The following is a 14,921-nucleotide window of genomic DNA, read 5'->3' as shown; positions in this document are numbered from 1 at the left end:
GAGTTCTATAAATGCAGGATGTGTGAAAAGCTGCTCCCCATTTACAGCAGGACATCACCTCGAAGATACAAATGCTATCAGCAACTACCAAGTGAACTTTCACATTGATAACATTTTTTACCAAAGCCCACTCTCTCCCCAGCTCCAGCTCACACCTGGCCTCTCCATCACCATCATCCATCACACAACGTGAGGTCAGAGCTGGGAGCGCTCCCGAGCTCTTCCCGCTGACAATTCCCACCCAGCACCTCCACCCGTGGCTGGAGGTGTCCAAAGCTCCAATTTAAATCATCTTTGTCCTGTGGCCATCACAATGAAATCAAGGTACAGCCCCACAGCTGGCTGAGCAAAGCCAAAAACCAAAGCCCTCCTTTCCCCCCACCAGGCTGCTCTATACGGGTCTCACAAAAATCTGTCACCATCCAGAGGCCCAAAGGATATTTATTTATTAAGTATTTATTATAATTTCTTTCTAGCTGGTTTCTCTATGTAGCTGTATTAACATATACTAACACAGTTATCTTATATACAATGTTTAATCAAGTTATAAAAGTGACATTCTTTCAAAAGGTGCAAAGTTATTAATGTTTTGACACGTAAACTACTGAGGCGAGATCTGCATTGAAAATAAAAACTTTTGGACTTTGAGAGCATTAGGAATGCCAGGGCTGGCCAAGCAGAGCCGTGTCGGCAGCGCAGGGAAAGAGTTCTGAAAGTGTTGCCAATGAAGAATAATAAATTTAAAGAATGGGTTTGGAACTAATCTGAAATTTTTCGGAAAACTTCAGACTAAAGGAAAGGAAGACGGGGGTGAAGATGTAACTACTGAAGTGTTCTTACACTGGAAATGTTCCCAGTTTCTTTTTATATCCCATGAAGATTCTATACTGAAGTTTGGATTAAACACATTGGTACAATTGTTTCATGCTTTCACATAATGACAAGGCTTTAGGTCTTTGAATTTAAATCCTGGCTTAGACAAAAGGATGCTAACCTGTACACCTCCTCTTAGAACATCTGTACAGTTTCTTCCATTCAGGCAATTTCTATTTATATGCATTGTTTTAAAAACATCACTCCAGCACTGAACACACTATGTAATTAAAGTAAGTTTTAAACTCCCACTGGTCTAATATGTGATTCATTTCAATCCTCACCTAACAAAAAAAATTCCCTATGGCACGTGCAGCACATTTGGAAAGGGGTTAACAGTGCCTGACACTGTCATTAAAGCTCAGGTTTTTATAAAAACTGTTTTTATGCTGTTCCATGAGAATCAGCAGTGTCTTTTCAGAAGTGTCTGTGCCCATACCAGGAACAAACACAACCCCACTGTGCCACTAAGTCCAGCTCAAATTCTGAGGACTTCCATCGACACAAATTACAATTTTTGGCACCAGAATCCAGTTGCCATGAACAAGAGTCAGATTGTGCCCTTCCTTACTGCCTTGAAGTTTTACAGCTCCTCTTATTTTTCCAATGAAGACAACTAAATTTTCCCCAAATGTAATCCAATTGTTGCACACATGATTTGCTGGAAGAATTTCTCTATGAATACATTTTCTTTTGCTTTTTAATCCTCTGAGAGAGAAGCACTTCAAAAATCCACTTTCTGGATGAAATCACAGATGTTTTGGACACAAATCAGACCAATTCTTTCTTGAACTGCTCATGTTACTGGCACTTAACACCAACAATTTCTAAATTACTGTAAACTTCACAGCAGCACAGCCACTCTCCATTTTTTGCCTGGTTACTCAATTAAAAACTTTCATAAAAGAAGCAGCAACATAAGGATCAATTTTAATTACTGGACCAAATTTTTCAAGCCTCTCTCCACACCCTGGCCCCTGAAGTATACCACTTGAAAGAAAATGAATGCATCAGTTCAGTAATTGATTATTTCCAGTATTATATGGCTTTGATGGTTTCATATGGAACAAAAAGAAATTTTTTAAAAATCCCACTTTTTGACATCACGTGCTCACAGGAAACTTGTAATAGGTATAACTCTGCCAAAGCTTTAAATTGATTCTGCTTTTTCACAACATACAAAACAGACATGACCTAATAATGAGAAACATGCAAACCAAAACTTCCCCAAACATGAACCTGCGTGGACACACACACAGAAGTGCTTCCAAAGGAAAGTTTAGTCTAGAAGCATACACAGTGCCAAAGCTGCCAAAGGTAGTGCACAAGAGTTAAGCCTCCAAGTGGTAGCAAGCAATATATTGTACATTGGAACCACCTTGACATTCCTGCTATTGCTTCCAAAGCTTCTCCTATGGTAAGAACAGCATTTAACAGCATTTGACCTGAGGAAAAGCACATTTGGGGTGTGCCCTTCCCCTCACCTAAGGTATGCTCTATGGGATTTATCACAGGTATACAGTTTAATGCTCACAGTGTCCCAAAGTTGTGAAGACTCTGTAACAGACAACTACAGGGTGAGAGCCCCAGGCTGGGTTTTGTGATCCAAGGCTCTCAGTTATGGAATTGTTGAGAGTGGGGCCAGGAGCTCCTGTCCCCAGGGAGTGCTACATACAGTATGGGAGTGTGACAGGACTGGGATTGATCCTGTTGGTACCATGTTGGCTTTTCATCCCTGCTCCGAGTGCCAAAAACTTCAGCTGCTTCTCTATTGTACTAAATATCAAGGATATTATCTCTAGTTTATTTAAGTTATGTAGTTTTCAAGGATGTTATGTGCTCTACAGATACAGCATATCCTCCTGGCAAAGAAACTAGGGAAGGAAATGGAGAACCAAAGGTCCCTCTGAAAATTAGTGAAAACTTGATGATTTCAGGTGCAGCTTTACGGAATAAGCACAACAGTATTTAAATATTTGGCAATCCAAAGTTAGTGGGAATTAAATCATTGATTGTTGACTTACAGAATTTCTGTTAAAATTTACTTTGAAAAGCTGGTTTTTGCTATCAACAAAACCAGAGTAACTGGCTTGGAATGAAATCTAGTAACTAGATGTCCGGATGAGATGAGCAATTGCTTCTGGAATTTCAGTATATGTCTGGACAGTCTGAGAAATTTCTATCAAAATAGCCACCTGAGTACAGCCAATCTGGAGTCCCAGTGTATGGGTTAGTGCCTTGATGAAACCATCTGTAAAACAAAAAAAGAAGAGAAACAATAAAAGAAAAAAAAGCAAACAGAATGAATAGTTATTAACAGGGGAAAAAACCCAGTGTTGCTTCTTTCACAAAACATTCTAAAAATACACTGGTATTTCTTATAAAAAATTCTTAGGAAATATTCTGAACATGAAAATAATTGAACTTCCTACACAATTATCATCACCTTGTAGAGCACCTTTTATTTTAGCATAAAGTCAAGGAGAATTAAATGGATTTTAAAATTCCTGTCCTATTCCAAGTAAAAATAACACTGACACTCTAGATTATATATATTAATTTTTACTTTAAAAGAATGCCAAATCGGTTACACAATCATTTTTGGCAATTTCTCCCAAGGGGAAACAGTTTCTGTTCTATGGAGCTGTGCCCTGCACAGAACATGAAACAGCTGCTTACTTTTTAACCATGTTAACCAAAACCAATTTTATATTCTCTGGAAGAGATTTTTCAAGGCATTAACTGGAATTAATCTGTAGCTACTCCTCCAGGCTTTGGGAAAAGAATGCTTTCTCTTCTGAATTTCATAAAATCATGGAGCATCCCAAAGTTCTTGCCTTTGAAGGAAGCAACTGGCCATGAGCACACACTTGAGTGCACAGCACTGGCAGCTGTGAAAAGCACCCTGTGGGAGCAGCAGCCAAATCACACATCACTCCCTGATGCACTCTGTGACTCGGAAATCACTTGAATATGCAATCAAAAAAGCAATTTCTGAAGTATCCAAACCAAGAAATCCAAAGAGTGTGAAAATAAAAGGTCTTAGAGGGCCACATTGTCTTGCTCAACTATCAAAAGCTGGACAGGAATTGGTTAAAGGAGGATGACAGTCAACATTTTAACATTCATTCTAACAAAAACATGACCTCTGTAGGTTAAAAAAAGGAATAAATCCAGCATTACCACAGTAGTTAATTATGACAGGTTTCAGCATTTCTTGTTAGATATTTTTTCCAGGACAGACTTATCAGCAATTTTGGCTTCAGGCTACACATTTAATTGTTGACCCAGCAATGCTTTAAGTGACACTACAAATTGTGCTGTCATGGAAGCAATCAGACACATGCTGTCCTGAATAAAAACAATTCAAGCAGTGTACCCAACCTGCTTGAAGGCTTAAACAAATTGCTCCTCCTTGCCCCTTACCGTGTGTGCCACTCCACCTCGTCCTTCGCACGCTCCTTGCGAGCAGCTCTCTGTTTCTCTTCCAGTCTCTCCTTCTCTCTGCTTGCCACATCTAGCCAATGTTTCAAGAGAAATTGGTAATTTAGCAAAAAAGAAACAAAAATGCTGAAAACACAGGAAAGACCAGGGAAATTAAATAGAATTCATTTAAGCATGAGAAAGCATTTGCTGTACACAATCTTTAGCAACAAAACCCTGAAACTCATTTCAGAGAAGTTGCTGCTACACAGGGCTGAAATGAAATGTTGGGGTTTTATCTTCTTTCAGAAACACTGCACTGAGACAGCAGGGAAGAACTGAGATTAGGCAATAACAGAGAGAGTGATTTTTTTCACTATTTGGCCCTGTGTTTCCTCTGACAAACACCAGAGCAGCAAAGCATGTCTGCTCACCACATGTCTCTCCAGACAAACCCCAGAGCAAGTGGAGCACATCTGCAGCTCCTCCCAAGCTAACAAACATGCAAACACATCACAACACAGAATAGCAGCCCTGGGATGCATCTGCTCTCCCAGGCTCTTCTGGGAGAAAACAGACATCATACACTGTTCAAAAGCACGCTCAGTGCACAGGATGAAAAAGAGTTAAGGCTGCTCTGAGGATGAGAAACTGAAGAGTGTTTCCTGCATCAACCTCCCTTCAGCAAGCCCTCCCAAAACTCAGAGCAGTGCCATGTTCCCTGCAGCACACACGTACCCATGTTCCCGTTCTCCATGTTCCTGATGTCCGGCCGCAGCCGGCAGTCTGTGGGAGCCAGGATTGCCTCCATGCCTTTCTCCAGCTCATTGAGGCTCACAGCAAAACTGGTGAAATTGTACATCTGAAAAGCAAATGGAAGAGAACGCACAAGTTATTGCAGCAAAGCAGTGCTGGGTCCATTACAATGAATGGATACAAAACTTCCAACAGAAATTGCTGAGTCAAACCCCTGCTGGCTGCCCTGAAGGCAAGGTTAGGTTCATACAACACCAGCTGGATTTTTTGTTGGAGGGGAAGAACAAGAAAAGGCAGATGGGGATAGAAATCACAGCTTTCATTTTTTTAAGCAGTCTTTGCTTGTGAGGATTAAGACAGATTTCCTATGATATTGATATTTAACATCATCATTTTTAGAAAAAAACAAAACCACCCACACCTAAAAGACCAAAAAGTCTTGCTGAAACTATGGAAATCAATATGCTGCTGCCCAGTCACTGCACCCTGTGGCAGCTTGCCTTGGAACAGCAGGGCCAGCAGAAGGGAATGTGTATCCATATTTCAGCACTCTCAGTGCAAAGATCTCCCAGACAGGTTAAGCTGAGTCCCCATGTTCCCAGCTGCACTCTGAGCACACATTCCCTGTGCCAGCTCAGGCACAGCAGGGCTGCTCTCAGCACAGGACCAAAGCACAGCTTGCTGGAGTAGAATTTCAGTGCAGCAAGAACTGCCAGAGCCTGCTCCTGTGCCAAGCAGTGACACTCAACAAGGGTGCCTGGACCATTCCTGGTGTTCTCCTGGATAAGGCACCAGCAAGAGCAAAGCAGATTGAAACAGTTACCTGTGATGAGTTTGGTGGCCTACAGTTTATTCTCCAAAGCAATTTACTGCCTGGTATGAACTGCACGGAGTCTTGAACCTCTGGCATATCATCAGCCTCATCATTTTCAGATTTAAGATCTTCTTCACTCTGAAACAGAGATAACATTTGGCAGAGGAACAAAGGAACATTGGATGGTTTCATTTCAGGTTCTACAGTGACTGTTGAAGAATCTGTTCACATTTGAGATACTGAACACCCCTGTACTTCTGCCTCACCCCTCCTGTTTGCTTCTCTGTACACAGCCTCTCTCATTTTTATCATGTTTTGCTCCTGATATCCCTGAATAGTCTCCCAACACTTAAATAAAACTTGAATATCTGTTTAAAAAACAGTAATAGTAATAATAGTAAATGAATGTCTTTCAGAAGTGTTTTCTCCAGTTTCCTTTCTTTCCTATGCCATAGCTTAATTTCATCTCACATGACCATTATTTCTACAGGTGCAAAAGAGCCAAGACTGAAATTTAAACCAGTTCCCAAGTTAGTTCTTAAGTCATAAATAGGGCACACCTGGTTTTGGATATTGCTTCACCATTTGCAAAACATTCAGATGTGTGGTTAAAAAAAAGACAGGCCCTCATTTCAGTCTGATCCAATCACAATTATCACAGTTTTCTCACAGTGAAGACTGTGTCCTTAAGTTTATGAATGCAGTGACTTTCCTTCAAAGTTTCCTTTGTTACCAGCTGCACTGCTGTGCTGCACATGTAAAACTCCAATGGTTCAGGGGGCTGCTCTCAGAATCTGAGACAATCTGACTGCTGCAGGACACACACAGCAGCACTGTGGAATTTCAGAGGATTTCACCATGAGAACCCATTTAAAACCACAACAACCAGAAGGGAAGTTTGAGGCAATAACATCCTGGAGTGACAGTAACAATTTTCCCCACTCCCACCCCTTTTCTATTTTCTTTCTGCCCTCTTTGACATGGCTCATTTGTTTCAATCACAAATACCCTACTAGGTTAAACAGAGCCTGTTTTATACACCAGAAAACAGCTCCATATGGTTAAGAGTCTAATTTCAATCATTTGGTTTGAGTATTCATTATTTAAAAAGACAGTTCTAGGCTACTTTCCATGTCAACATCTGGTTTACTGTTAGACAGTTCCCCATCTAAAAATAATCTCAACAGGAAGGAAGGAAGGAAGGAAAGAAAGAGTTGATTTTCTTAAGATGAACAGAACCTTATTTTTTTTTTAAAGAGTCAAAATATAAGCCTCTACCATGATGGAATCCAGAGCCAAAAGCAAGGCCTGTTGTTGCTCTAGATTCTTCTGATGTGAATACTTTTAAAGTTTGAGACTCTTAACATCAAGAGTGATTAGCTTCTGTTTAACTTTTCATTTTCAGGGAGTAACTGTTGACATAAGGAAACCCAAAGTCCTCTGCTGCACCATATAACATTTCCCATTTTCCATAAGGAGGTCTTGGCAGCAACTTCCCTGACACTGCTTACATGTGAAGTAAAAACCCTGCATGTTTCCAGACCTCTTTTTTGTAAAGACTTTCTACATCCTAAATTCTGAAAATCTGCATCACCAAAAAGCATATCTGACTTAAACAAAATTGTTATTGTTTTTACTCCCAAATCCTACTATTTTTACAGCTGGAGTTGGCAGCAGAGCCCCTTTCCTCATTCAAGGACTGGACAACATCAGCTTGGGGGTTGATATTTGATAATTTCTCTGACCAATCTCCAGCAGACACCATTCCTACGAGCTCCCTTCCATGCCAGCAGCTCACACTACAAGTGCCAGGTGCCTTCTCACTGCTCCATCCAACCTTTATCAAATGACAGCTTTTATCCTCCATTCACCTAACTAAGATGTTTTGATTTAATTTTGGACATTTCAGAATCTTTTCTCCCTAAAGAATCCTTCACCTTACCGACTTCTTCTTCGGCTCACTGCCTCTCTTCTCATTCTTCTTGTAGGTCTCATATGTGGTGGGGTGAGTGCACCACAGACATTCTGTCCACTTGCCATAGATCACACACAGCTTCTTCCTGCTGCAAAGAAAGCAAAGGACACTGAGCTCTTCCTTCAGAGTGAGCCTGCTAAGCCAAGCCTTGCAGATTCTGATCTACATTAAATACTCTGCTTCCTACTTCGCTGCATTTTATGTTTCTATTTGCAGATTTCACAGAATCACAGAATGGGTGATTCTCAGAAAACACAGATGTTTGATAGGCAAAGAAAAAGTTTCAGCTCATTGCAGCTCTCCAGAACAGATCCTCATGACAGTCACATGCTTTTGCCACTGTTAAATGAATGTGGGTACATCAAAGCCAATTTTAATACAGAAACTCAGAGTCACAAAACAGGTCTGGGTTAATTAAAAACTTTTAACAATCACATTCTCATTATTTCAAACTGAAGACTGGAATTATGACTGTACAATAGTAAATCAGTTGCAGCTACTCTGCATTTTCCCTTTATTTCCAAAACCTGGACTGGAGAGTTTTTCTAATAATGCTTAAAAATTATCATCCTGGAATCACGGGGTTTAAAAATGACACAGAGAACAAGAATGGGTTACAAACTACATTTCCAGCAAAAGAAATGCCCCAGTGTTAAAAATAGAGAGACCAAGAAGCTTTTCTCACTTACTTCTTGTCCTGGATGTATCCCTCTACCCTGTGAAGCTCCTTCCCAAACAGTCCACATGGTTTAAAATTAAGGACACATTTATCTCCAGTACTGTGGAGGAAATAAGTACATGCTTAGAAAAGCCAGCCCCTAAATATATCAGAAAATTTATTTTACCTTGTTTAGCTTTTTTAATATAGTTACAGTTAGCTGTTGGTTAGTTATATATATATAATTATTTTGATTTAACTATGGTTTATTATCTGACCAGGACATGAAAAATGGCACAAAAATTCTAGAATTCCACAGAACTAACAAATCCTGTACAGAGACAGGATTACAGATTTGATACTATGAGAAGTATCAAACAGCAGCTTGTTGGATTGAAACTCTCATTTACTGACAGAGCAATGTGTGCAGGAGTAATGCTGCTCACAAAATTCTTTCACTCATCATTTAGAAGGTAATTTATTTTATGTAAGTAAAAAGCTTTGATACAGGCAGTTGGCAGAGCAGTTGACACTCTCCAAGTTCTCCAACTCTGCAGTCATTTTTCTGTGCTGTGCCCTCAGTTTAAGACACTGTCCATTATCTAAACTTTAAAAAGTGACAAATTACAATCAACACAATGGAGGTCCAACCTGCCTCTGACAATTATTCCATTGAATGGTTCTGGAGTTAAATTTAATTTCTGTTCTCTGGCAATGGTGCTGAATTTGGATGGGTAACTCATAAATATAAAACCTTTGCTCTCCATAGGCCATCTGGCTTTGTGCCTTTTCATTAATAATATTATGATAATAATCCCAGGCCTAGGAAGAGTTTGCATTTGTCAGGAGAAGAAAAAAAAAAACCAAAAAACAACCCCACAAAAAGACAGAAATCTCCCAGAAGACTTTGGGGCTACAAAACAAAGCTTCCTGTGTGTCTGACAAAAATCAAAATCTGCTCTGTAACACAAATGACCACAACAATCCCTACAGCCCCTGGGTTCATGATCAGCATTACCTGTGATTTATGATTTCTACCACTCCATACTGTTCTAACCACAGTTTACCAATAATTACATTATGTACACAACAGGTTGGATTTGTCCATGTGTAAGCTTCATTGTGCCTGTCAAGAAAATAAGAGAAAGAAATCATTTTCTTGAGCTTGAGATGGAAGCCTGCTTTCAATTCTGTTCATGGCAAGGCAAAATATTTAGCACTCCTCTGAACAGCCAGCACTCAGCTTCAAAACAGAAGAGAAACAGGCTTTTCTTTACAAGCCAACCATGTGTTGGATCCAAGCATTAGTGCAAGTTAATGAAGTGATATTGTCCTTATTCTTCTCCCTTCTCACATGAGTTTTACAGTTGCTGTGCTCTGGATTACAAACTTCAGCCCAACATAAAGAGCAGTGCAGGAATTCATCTTTTTCATTTGCATTTTTAAGTTTTAAGTGATAAAATACAGTATTTGCAGGAAACCAGACTAACCAACTAATGCCTCACAGTGTCTGCTATTCAATTGCTGCAGCAGCAGTAAATTGCACAAGTGGTTTCCACAAACATGCCACAAGTTTTCTCATCTGTATTTGCAACCTGTTCCAGTGCCACTGAAGGTAATTTTGGAGGTGTGAGTGGTTTTGGCTTCTTTTTATTTGGTTGTTCAACACCACTGGGACACAACAGCACTATTGCAAGCTCCACAAACGTGACATTTTAAAATTCAGTTCACAACTCAATTCCATCCTTTCCCCAAAGATTTACTGAGAAGAAGGAAAAATTCTAGAATTGATTTTCCACTTGGCTTTATTTTTGGTTTGTTGTTTTGTGAAAAGCTTTAAAAGTGAGTTTACAGATTCTAAATCCTTAAAAGACATTATTCTACAATTGATCAAAAAGTTAAACAACAGGATTCCTACTATCACTAGCAAAATCAAAGCTATCTATTCACACTCATCTTTTCATGTTGGTAAGGGAAATATTGAAGTTACTTGGTAGGCAATCAGTCTATCTTAAAAAAGTTTGTAAACTCTGTTTTAACAGAAAATAGAGAAAAAGCAGTGTCTGTAAAAAGTGCCTTGTATTTCTACTTCCAGTGAGTGTGGAGAGAACACTCCCATGTCACGATTCCAACCCATCTGTCATTTTCCAGTACAGAGAAATAACAGATCATTGAAATCTCACTGTTTCCCACAGCTCCTTTTCTTCAAGGAGTCTTTGGAACAATAATTGCTCTTCAGCTGGGGGAAAGAAAATCAGAATCCCTCCAATTCATCCCCCAGCCTTTATTTAAACATAGTTTTATTCCTGAACTATTCTGACACCACAAGCTTTACAGCATAAACCAAAACACAACACAAAGCACTTGTGGTCAGGGCTGATGAATTGAAGCACTTTTTTGTGCTGGAGAAGTGAGAGAAGTGTCTTCTAATGCTCTGAAAAAATAGTCATGGTTAATATAAAGGCACAATTTAATACTGACTCACAGCTTTGCTTCCCAAACAGCTCCTTGTTCACTTAGGCTTTGAGCAGTTCTCAGACTCCTCAAAGCAACAGAATGGTCTGAATCACAACACTGAGAGGCTCAAAATTTGATTTCAACTTCTGCTGCTAACTTGAAGCAATTATGTAAAATAAATGCTTTAACTGTTTATATTCCAGTTTAAATCTCAGCCTTGATTAGGTTCAACAAGAGTTTTAATAGTCCTCTAAAGAAAGGTTCTTGAGGAACAAACATTATTTTAGTAACACTTGCATTCTGCACTAATATTCACACTTCCTTCTACATTCAGAAGAAATTTCCATTATTTCCATCATCATTTATCTCCAAGACCAGTTCATACTTTTATAAACTTTGGAATATTAGATGCCAACAGCTGAAAAACTAAACTACTTCCCAAAGAAAGTAAAGTCACTGCCTGCTATGCAAAGCAAGTTGGTTTTTATTGAAACCAAATGTCTAGCACTTTTTTAAGTCAACATTTCAAAACCACCTCAGAGTTAGGTCTCAGAAAGGCTTTTCTAAAAGCACCAAATGCAGAATACTTTATTTGCAACTGTTCTAGTGCATCCTCATGTCCCACTTGGAAAAGCTGCAGAGTCTTTGTGCCACCAGGACACAAAACAACTCGTGGGACATCACGTAATTCCTGAGGGACAGGCTGGAGAGGTATTCCTGATTTCAGCAGGAACCTGATCCTGCTCTGGAAGTGGCAATCCTGACAAGTTCCTCCTGTTCCCTGACCACACAGAACAGTTACTGTGAGATGCAGCTCTTTCCACACAAACCACCTAGACCAACAGCAATACTGAAAATTGAGATGAGCGTGAACGGCCCAGTAAGAGAATTTTATCTCTGTATTTAAATTTTAAATGCCTTCACAGAAGTAGCTTTCAGTAGCAACCAATATGTAAGAAATGCTAATTTTCATGATGGAAAAACTGGGTCAAATTGCTACAGCTATGGAAACATAACACAAAAAAAAACCCGGTTCTGAAATTAAGCAATGAAAATGAACTTGTAAATCAATTCTTCCAACCTCTTCAGCAAGGGGTTTTCAGGTAATCACCTCTGAAAAGCCAACAGGGTTATTACAAAAAGTAAAAAAAACCCATTATTTACTTCTCATACTCACTTCAGAAGCTCCAAGGTAATTGTTCCCCGAGGCTCTGCTTCTATACTCTTTCCCCAGAATTTTAGTTTGGGATAGATTGATCCATGAAATATGAAATCCTTATTGAGGCCTTCAGAATAAAATGCACTAATAGGTGGGTGGTGGCTGACTTGCTCAGATATAAACCTAAATCCTAAGTCCTCCCTGGCAACAACAAAAAAAGAGCATTAATCAGTAAGCACATTTTTAATATTGCAAGAGAAAAGAGGTGATACTTAAAAAAAAGTGAAGTATTTTTAGATTAAGCTGAAGGTGAGACTTTTCCTTTTCTAGTTCTGTGACACATTTACAATTAATGAAATGAAAGGATTTCTACTCTGAACACTTTTTTTTTATACCCCTAACCAGATTTCTACCCAGAAAAGCCTCAGAAGAAGTTTCACTGAAATAACTCATGAAAATACAGAAACCCTTTGGGCAACATGAAAAGGTCTGACTGAAAATTCTTTACTGCAGACATCACCCATTTCTTTGAGAAATCTCAAAGTCCTTCAGACTAATTTCGCTATCTGACATGATCAACAAAACAATATTTAAATTAATTAAAAGAGTCTGCTCAGGAAGCATCTTTGTTAGAAGAACATGAACCAATTTTTCTCTAAATAATTCAAAGAATATTCTGCCTAGACTTAGAAATAAAATTATTTGCTTTTATAGCAACTTCTCAGAAATTCTGAGATCGTTTGAGGAAAAGAATTTTACCTATACTCAGGAATCTACTTTAGTGGTATTTTACTACAACCAGACCAGTGTGAGAGTCTGCTAACTCAAGAACACAAACAGCCCCAGCTCCCAAATTAAAGTAATTACTACCTGGTTAATTCATAGGTTTCTCCTAACAGTGGGTTAAAGGGTTTGCCAGTTCTCTCCCACTGAGAAGCTACAGCAGAAACTGCAAAAGCAGCTACAGCCTGTAAGCAAATTAAGAACACATTGTTATGAGAATAGTGCATTAAAACTCTAAGTTTATTGTACTTTATTTGTTGCACATTACATTATTTATTATTCCAAAAAGGAATTGCTTTATATTTATTTCTTAAGGCAAAACCATTTGTAAGCCATAGAATAAATGACAGAGAAATGGGGAAATACAAGCACTTTTTAAGAATCTCATTTCCAACAGGAATTATTGTCTGTGCTAAATTCTGCCAGATTATACTCTGCCTCACCTACTTCTACAAGATCAGCCTGGTTTTTTAAATCTACTTTCCCCCAACTTTAACTGCCCTCATCTTCAGATCACTGGGAACAGAGCCTCACTCTCCTAGTGCCAGGAAAGAACCATTTCTAGCACAGATGAGACTTCCTGAGCCAGGCCAGCAGGTTCAGGTGCCACTGAGGAGCTCCTGCGGGCTGGGAAATGGAGGTTTGGAGCACACAAACACAGGAGCCAAGAGAAACTCTCCATTACACTCCAGTAAAAGCAGAACTGTGAGCAACACCAGCACAACCTGATGCACACAGGTGTCACCATGTTCACTGCCCTGGTGTGAGAGCAAGGCAATAACAACCAGTTGTGGAGAAGAAAATTGTGGTAAATTTGCTCTCTCTCACAAGAATTTTTCATCCAGGAACTTTCAAATCATGAGGCCACTCAACAAACCAATTTAAAGTGACATGAAGCCAAGATTTCATCCTCACAACACATAAAACCACAAAAAAGTTACAGTTAAAGAAATGAGTTGAAATCCTTAGGCATGGCCAGTTGTGGCACTTTCCTTTTAAACTCTGTGCATGCATGAAGGGTCAAAGTGTCACAAATATTTGACACAGCCACTATGAAAGAAGAAACTCATCTAGACACACAAACTGGATATTCTTACCATAGCCCCTGAGAAAGAGATACACTCAAATGAGAAACTGTCTTAAAATCAAAGACTGGGAGAAAAAAAAATTGTGAATTACCCAAAAGGTGGTGGGGATTCTTACCTGCATTCTTTCCAGGGGATCTGTGTGACTACAAGCCTTATTGATGAGGTATATATGCTCCATATATTCTGTTATCCTTTGAAGGAAACTCAAGGGCTCGTTGAAGACAATGGGCATTGTGATCTTGGACAGCTCCTACACAACCAAAGGGCAGGTTGATTTCTTAGACACAACAATAAGCAAACAACTGGCAACAACAAGAATTTTGGAAAAATGTTGTGGGTGAGTTTATTTATAGTATTCCTCAAAGGATATTTGGCAAGCCTGATGCAGACCTCTAAGTGCTACAGCTGAAAGAACTGCAGAACCCCACTTGCAATCTGAAATAACAACTTAAAACATTGATCCAGCTAACCTAATGAATTCACAGAGAATGTTACCTTCTCTGCTGTGCTCTGTGTAAAGCAGAAGAGGTTAAATTTCCCTAGGTAGCAGCAATAATGTGCCAAGCAGCTCCGTGCTGATACTGAAGTGCCACACACTCCTTAGAAAACCTCACATGCTTATTTGCATAAAATCTATCTATTTCACTGCAGCAACCACAAATTATTTTTTAAAAGGAACATTTACATAGAGAATAGCACTTGAATTGCTCTAACAGATTTTAGTGGTTTATTTAAGCAGCCTGTTATTTGTGTCAGACCATTTCTGGTTCCCTGTGTGGATAAAGACAGGCACGAAGTTCACACAGAGATTTCCAACTCCCCAGGTCTTTTACTACACCCAAGCAAATTTGGCTGTTTGATTAAAGTTGCACTCATGGGCATTAAAACAGCTATGTAAGTGCTTAAAATTTATCAGAAAGCAGAATGCCACCAGA

General features: G+C 39.3%; 1 protein-coding gene across 2 annotated transcripts in view; it reads right to left on the bottom strand.

The window, feature by feature from the left end:
* Window positions 1–423: 423 nt before the first annotated feature.
* OSBPL2 (oxysterol binding protein like 2) overlaps window positions 424–14,921 on the bottom strand; it is a 33,355-nt gene continuing 18,857 nt past the window's right edge. For both annotated transcript variants that reach the window (XM_058036389.1, XM_058036388.1), the window contains exons 6-15: window positions 14,102–14,236; window positions 12,986–13,083; window positions 12,134–12,316; window positions 9,518–9,625; window positions 8,531–8,620; window positions 7,809–7,929; window positions 5,876–6,004; window positions 5,035–5,158; window positions 4,300–4,390; window positions 424–3,124 (exon numbers count right to left, since the gene is read on the bottom strand). In XM_058036389.1, the coding sequence (XP_057892372.1) occupies window positions 3,022–3,124; window positions 4,300–4,390; window positions 5,035–5,158; window positions 5,876–6,004; window positions 7,809–7,929; window positions 8,531–8,620; window positions 9,518–9,625; window positions 12,134–12,316; window positions 12,986–13,083; window positions 14,102–14,236 (1,182 nt within the window). In that variant the 3' untranslated portion in view covers window positions 424–3,021. The remainder of the gene's footprint in view (window positions 3,125–4,299; window positions 4,391–5,034; window positions 5,159–5,875; window positions 6,005–7,808; window positions 7,930–8,530; window positions 8,621–9,517; window positions 9,626–12,133; window positions 12,317–12,985; window positions 13,084–14,101; window positions 14,237–14,921) is intronic.

The sequence above is a fragment of the Melospiza georgiana genome, chromosome 17 (genome assembly GCF_028018845.1).
Source record: "Melospiza georgiana isolate bMelGeo1 chromosome 17, bMelGeo1.pri, whole genome shotgun sequence".
NCBI classification, from domain to species: domain Eukaryota; kingdom Metazoa; phylum Chordata; class Aves; order Passeriformes; family Passerellidae; genus Melospiza; species Melospiza georgiana.
The sequence above is the reverse complement of the archived record's forward strand: the minus strand, read 5'-3'. Positions and strand labels throughout refer to the sequence as shown.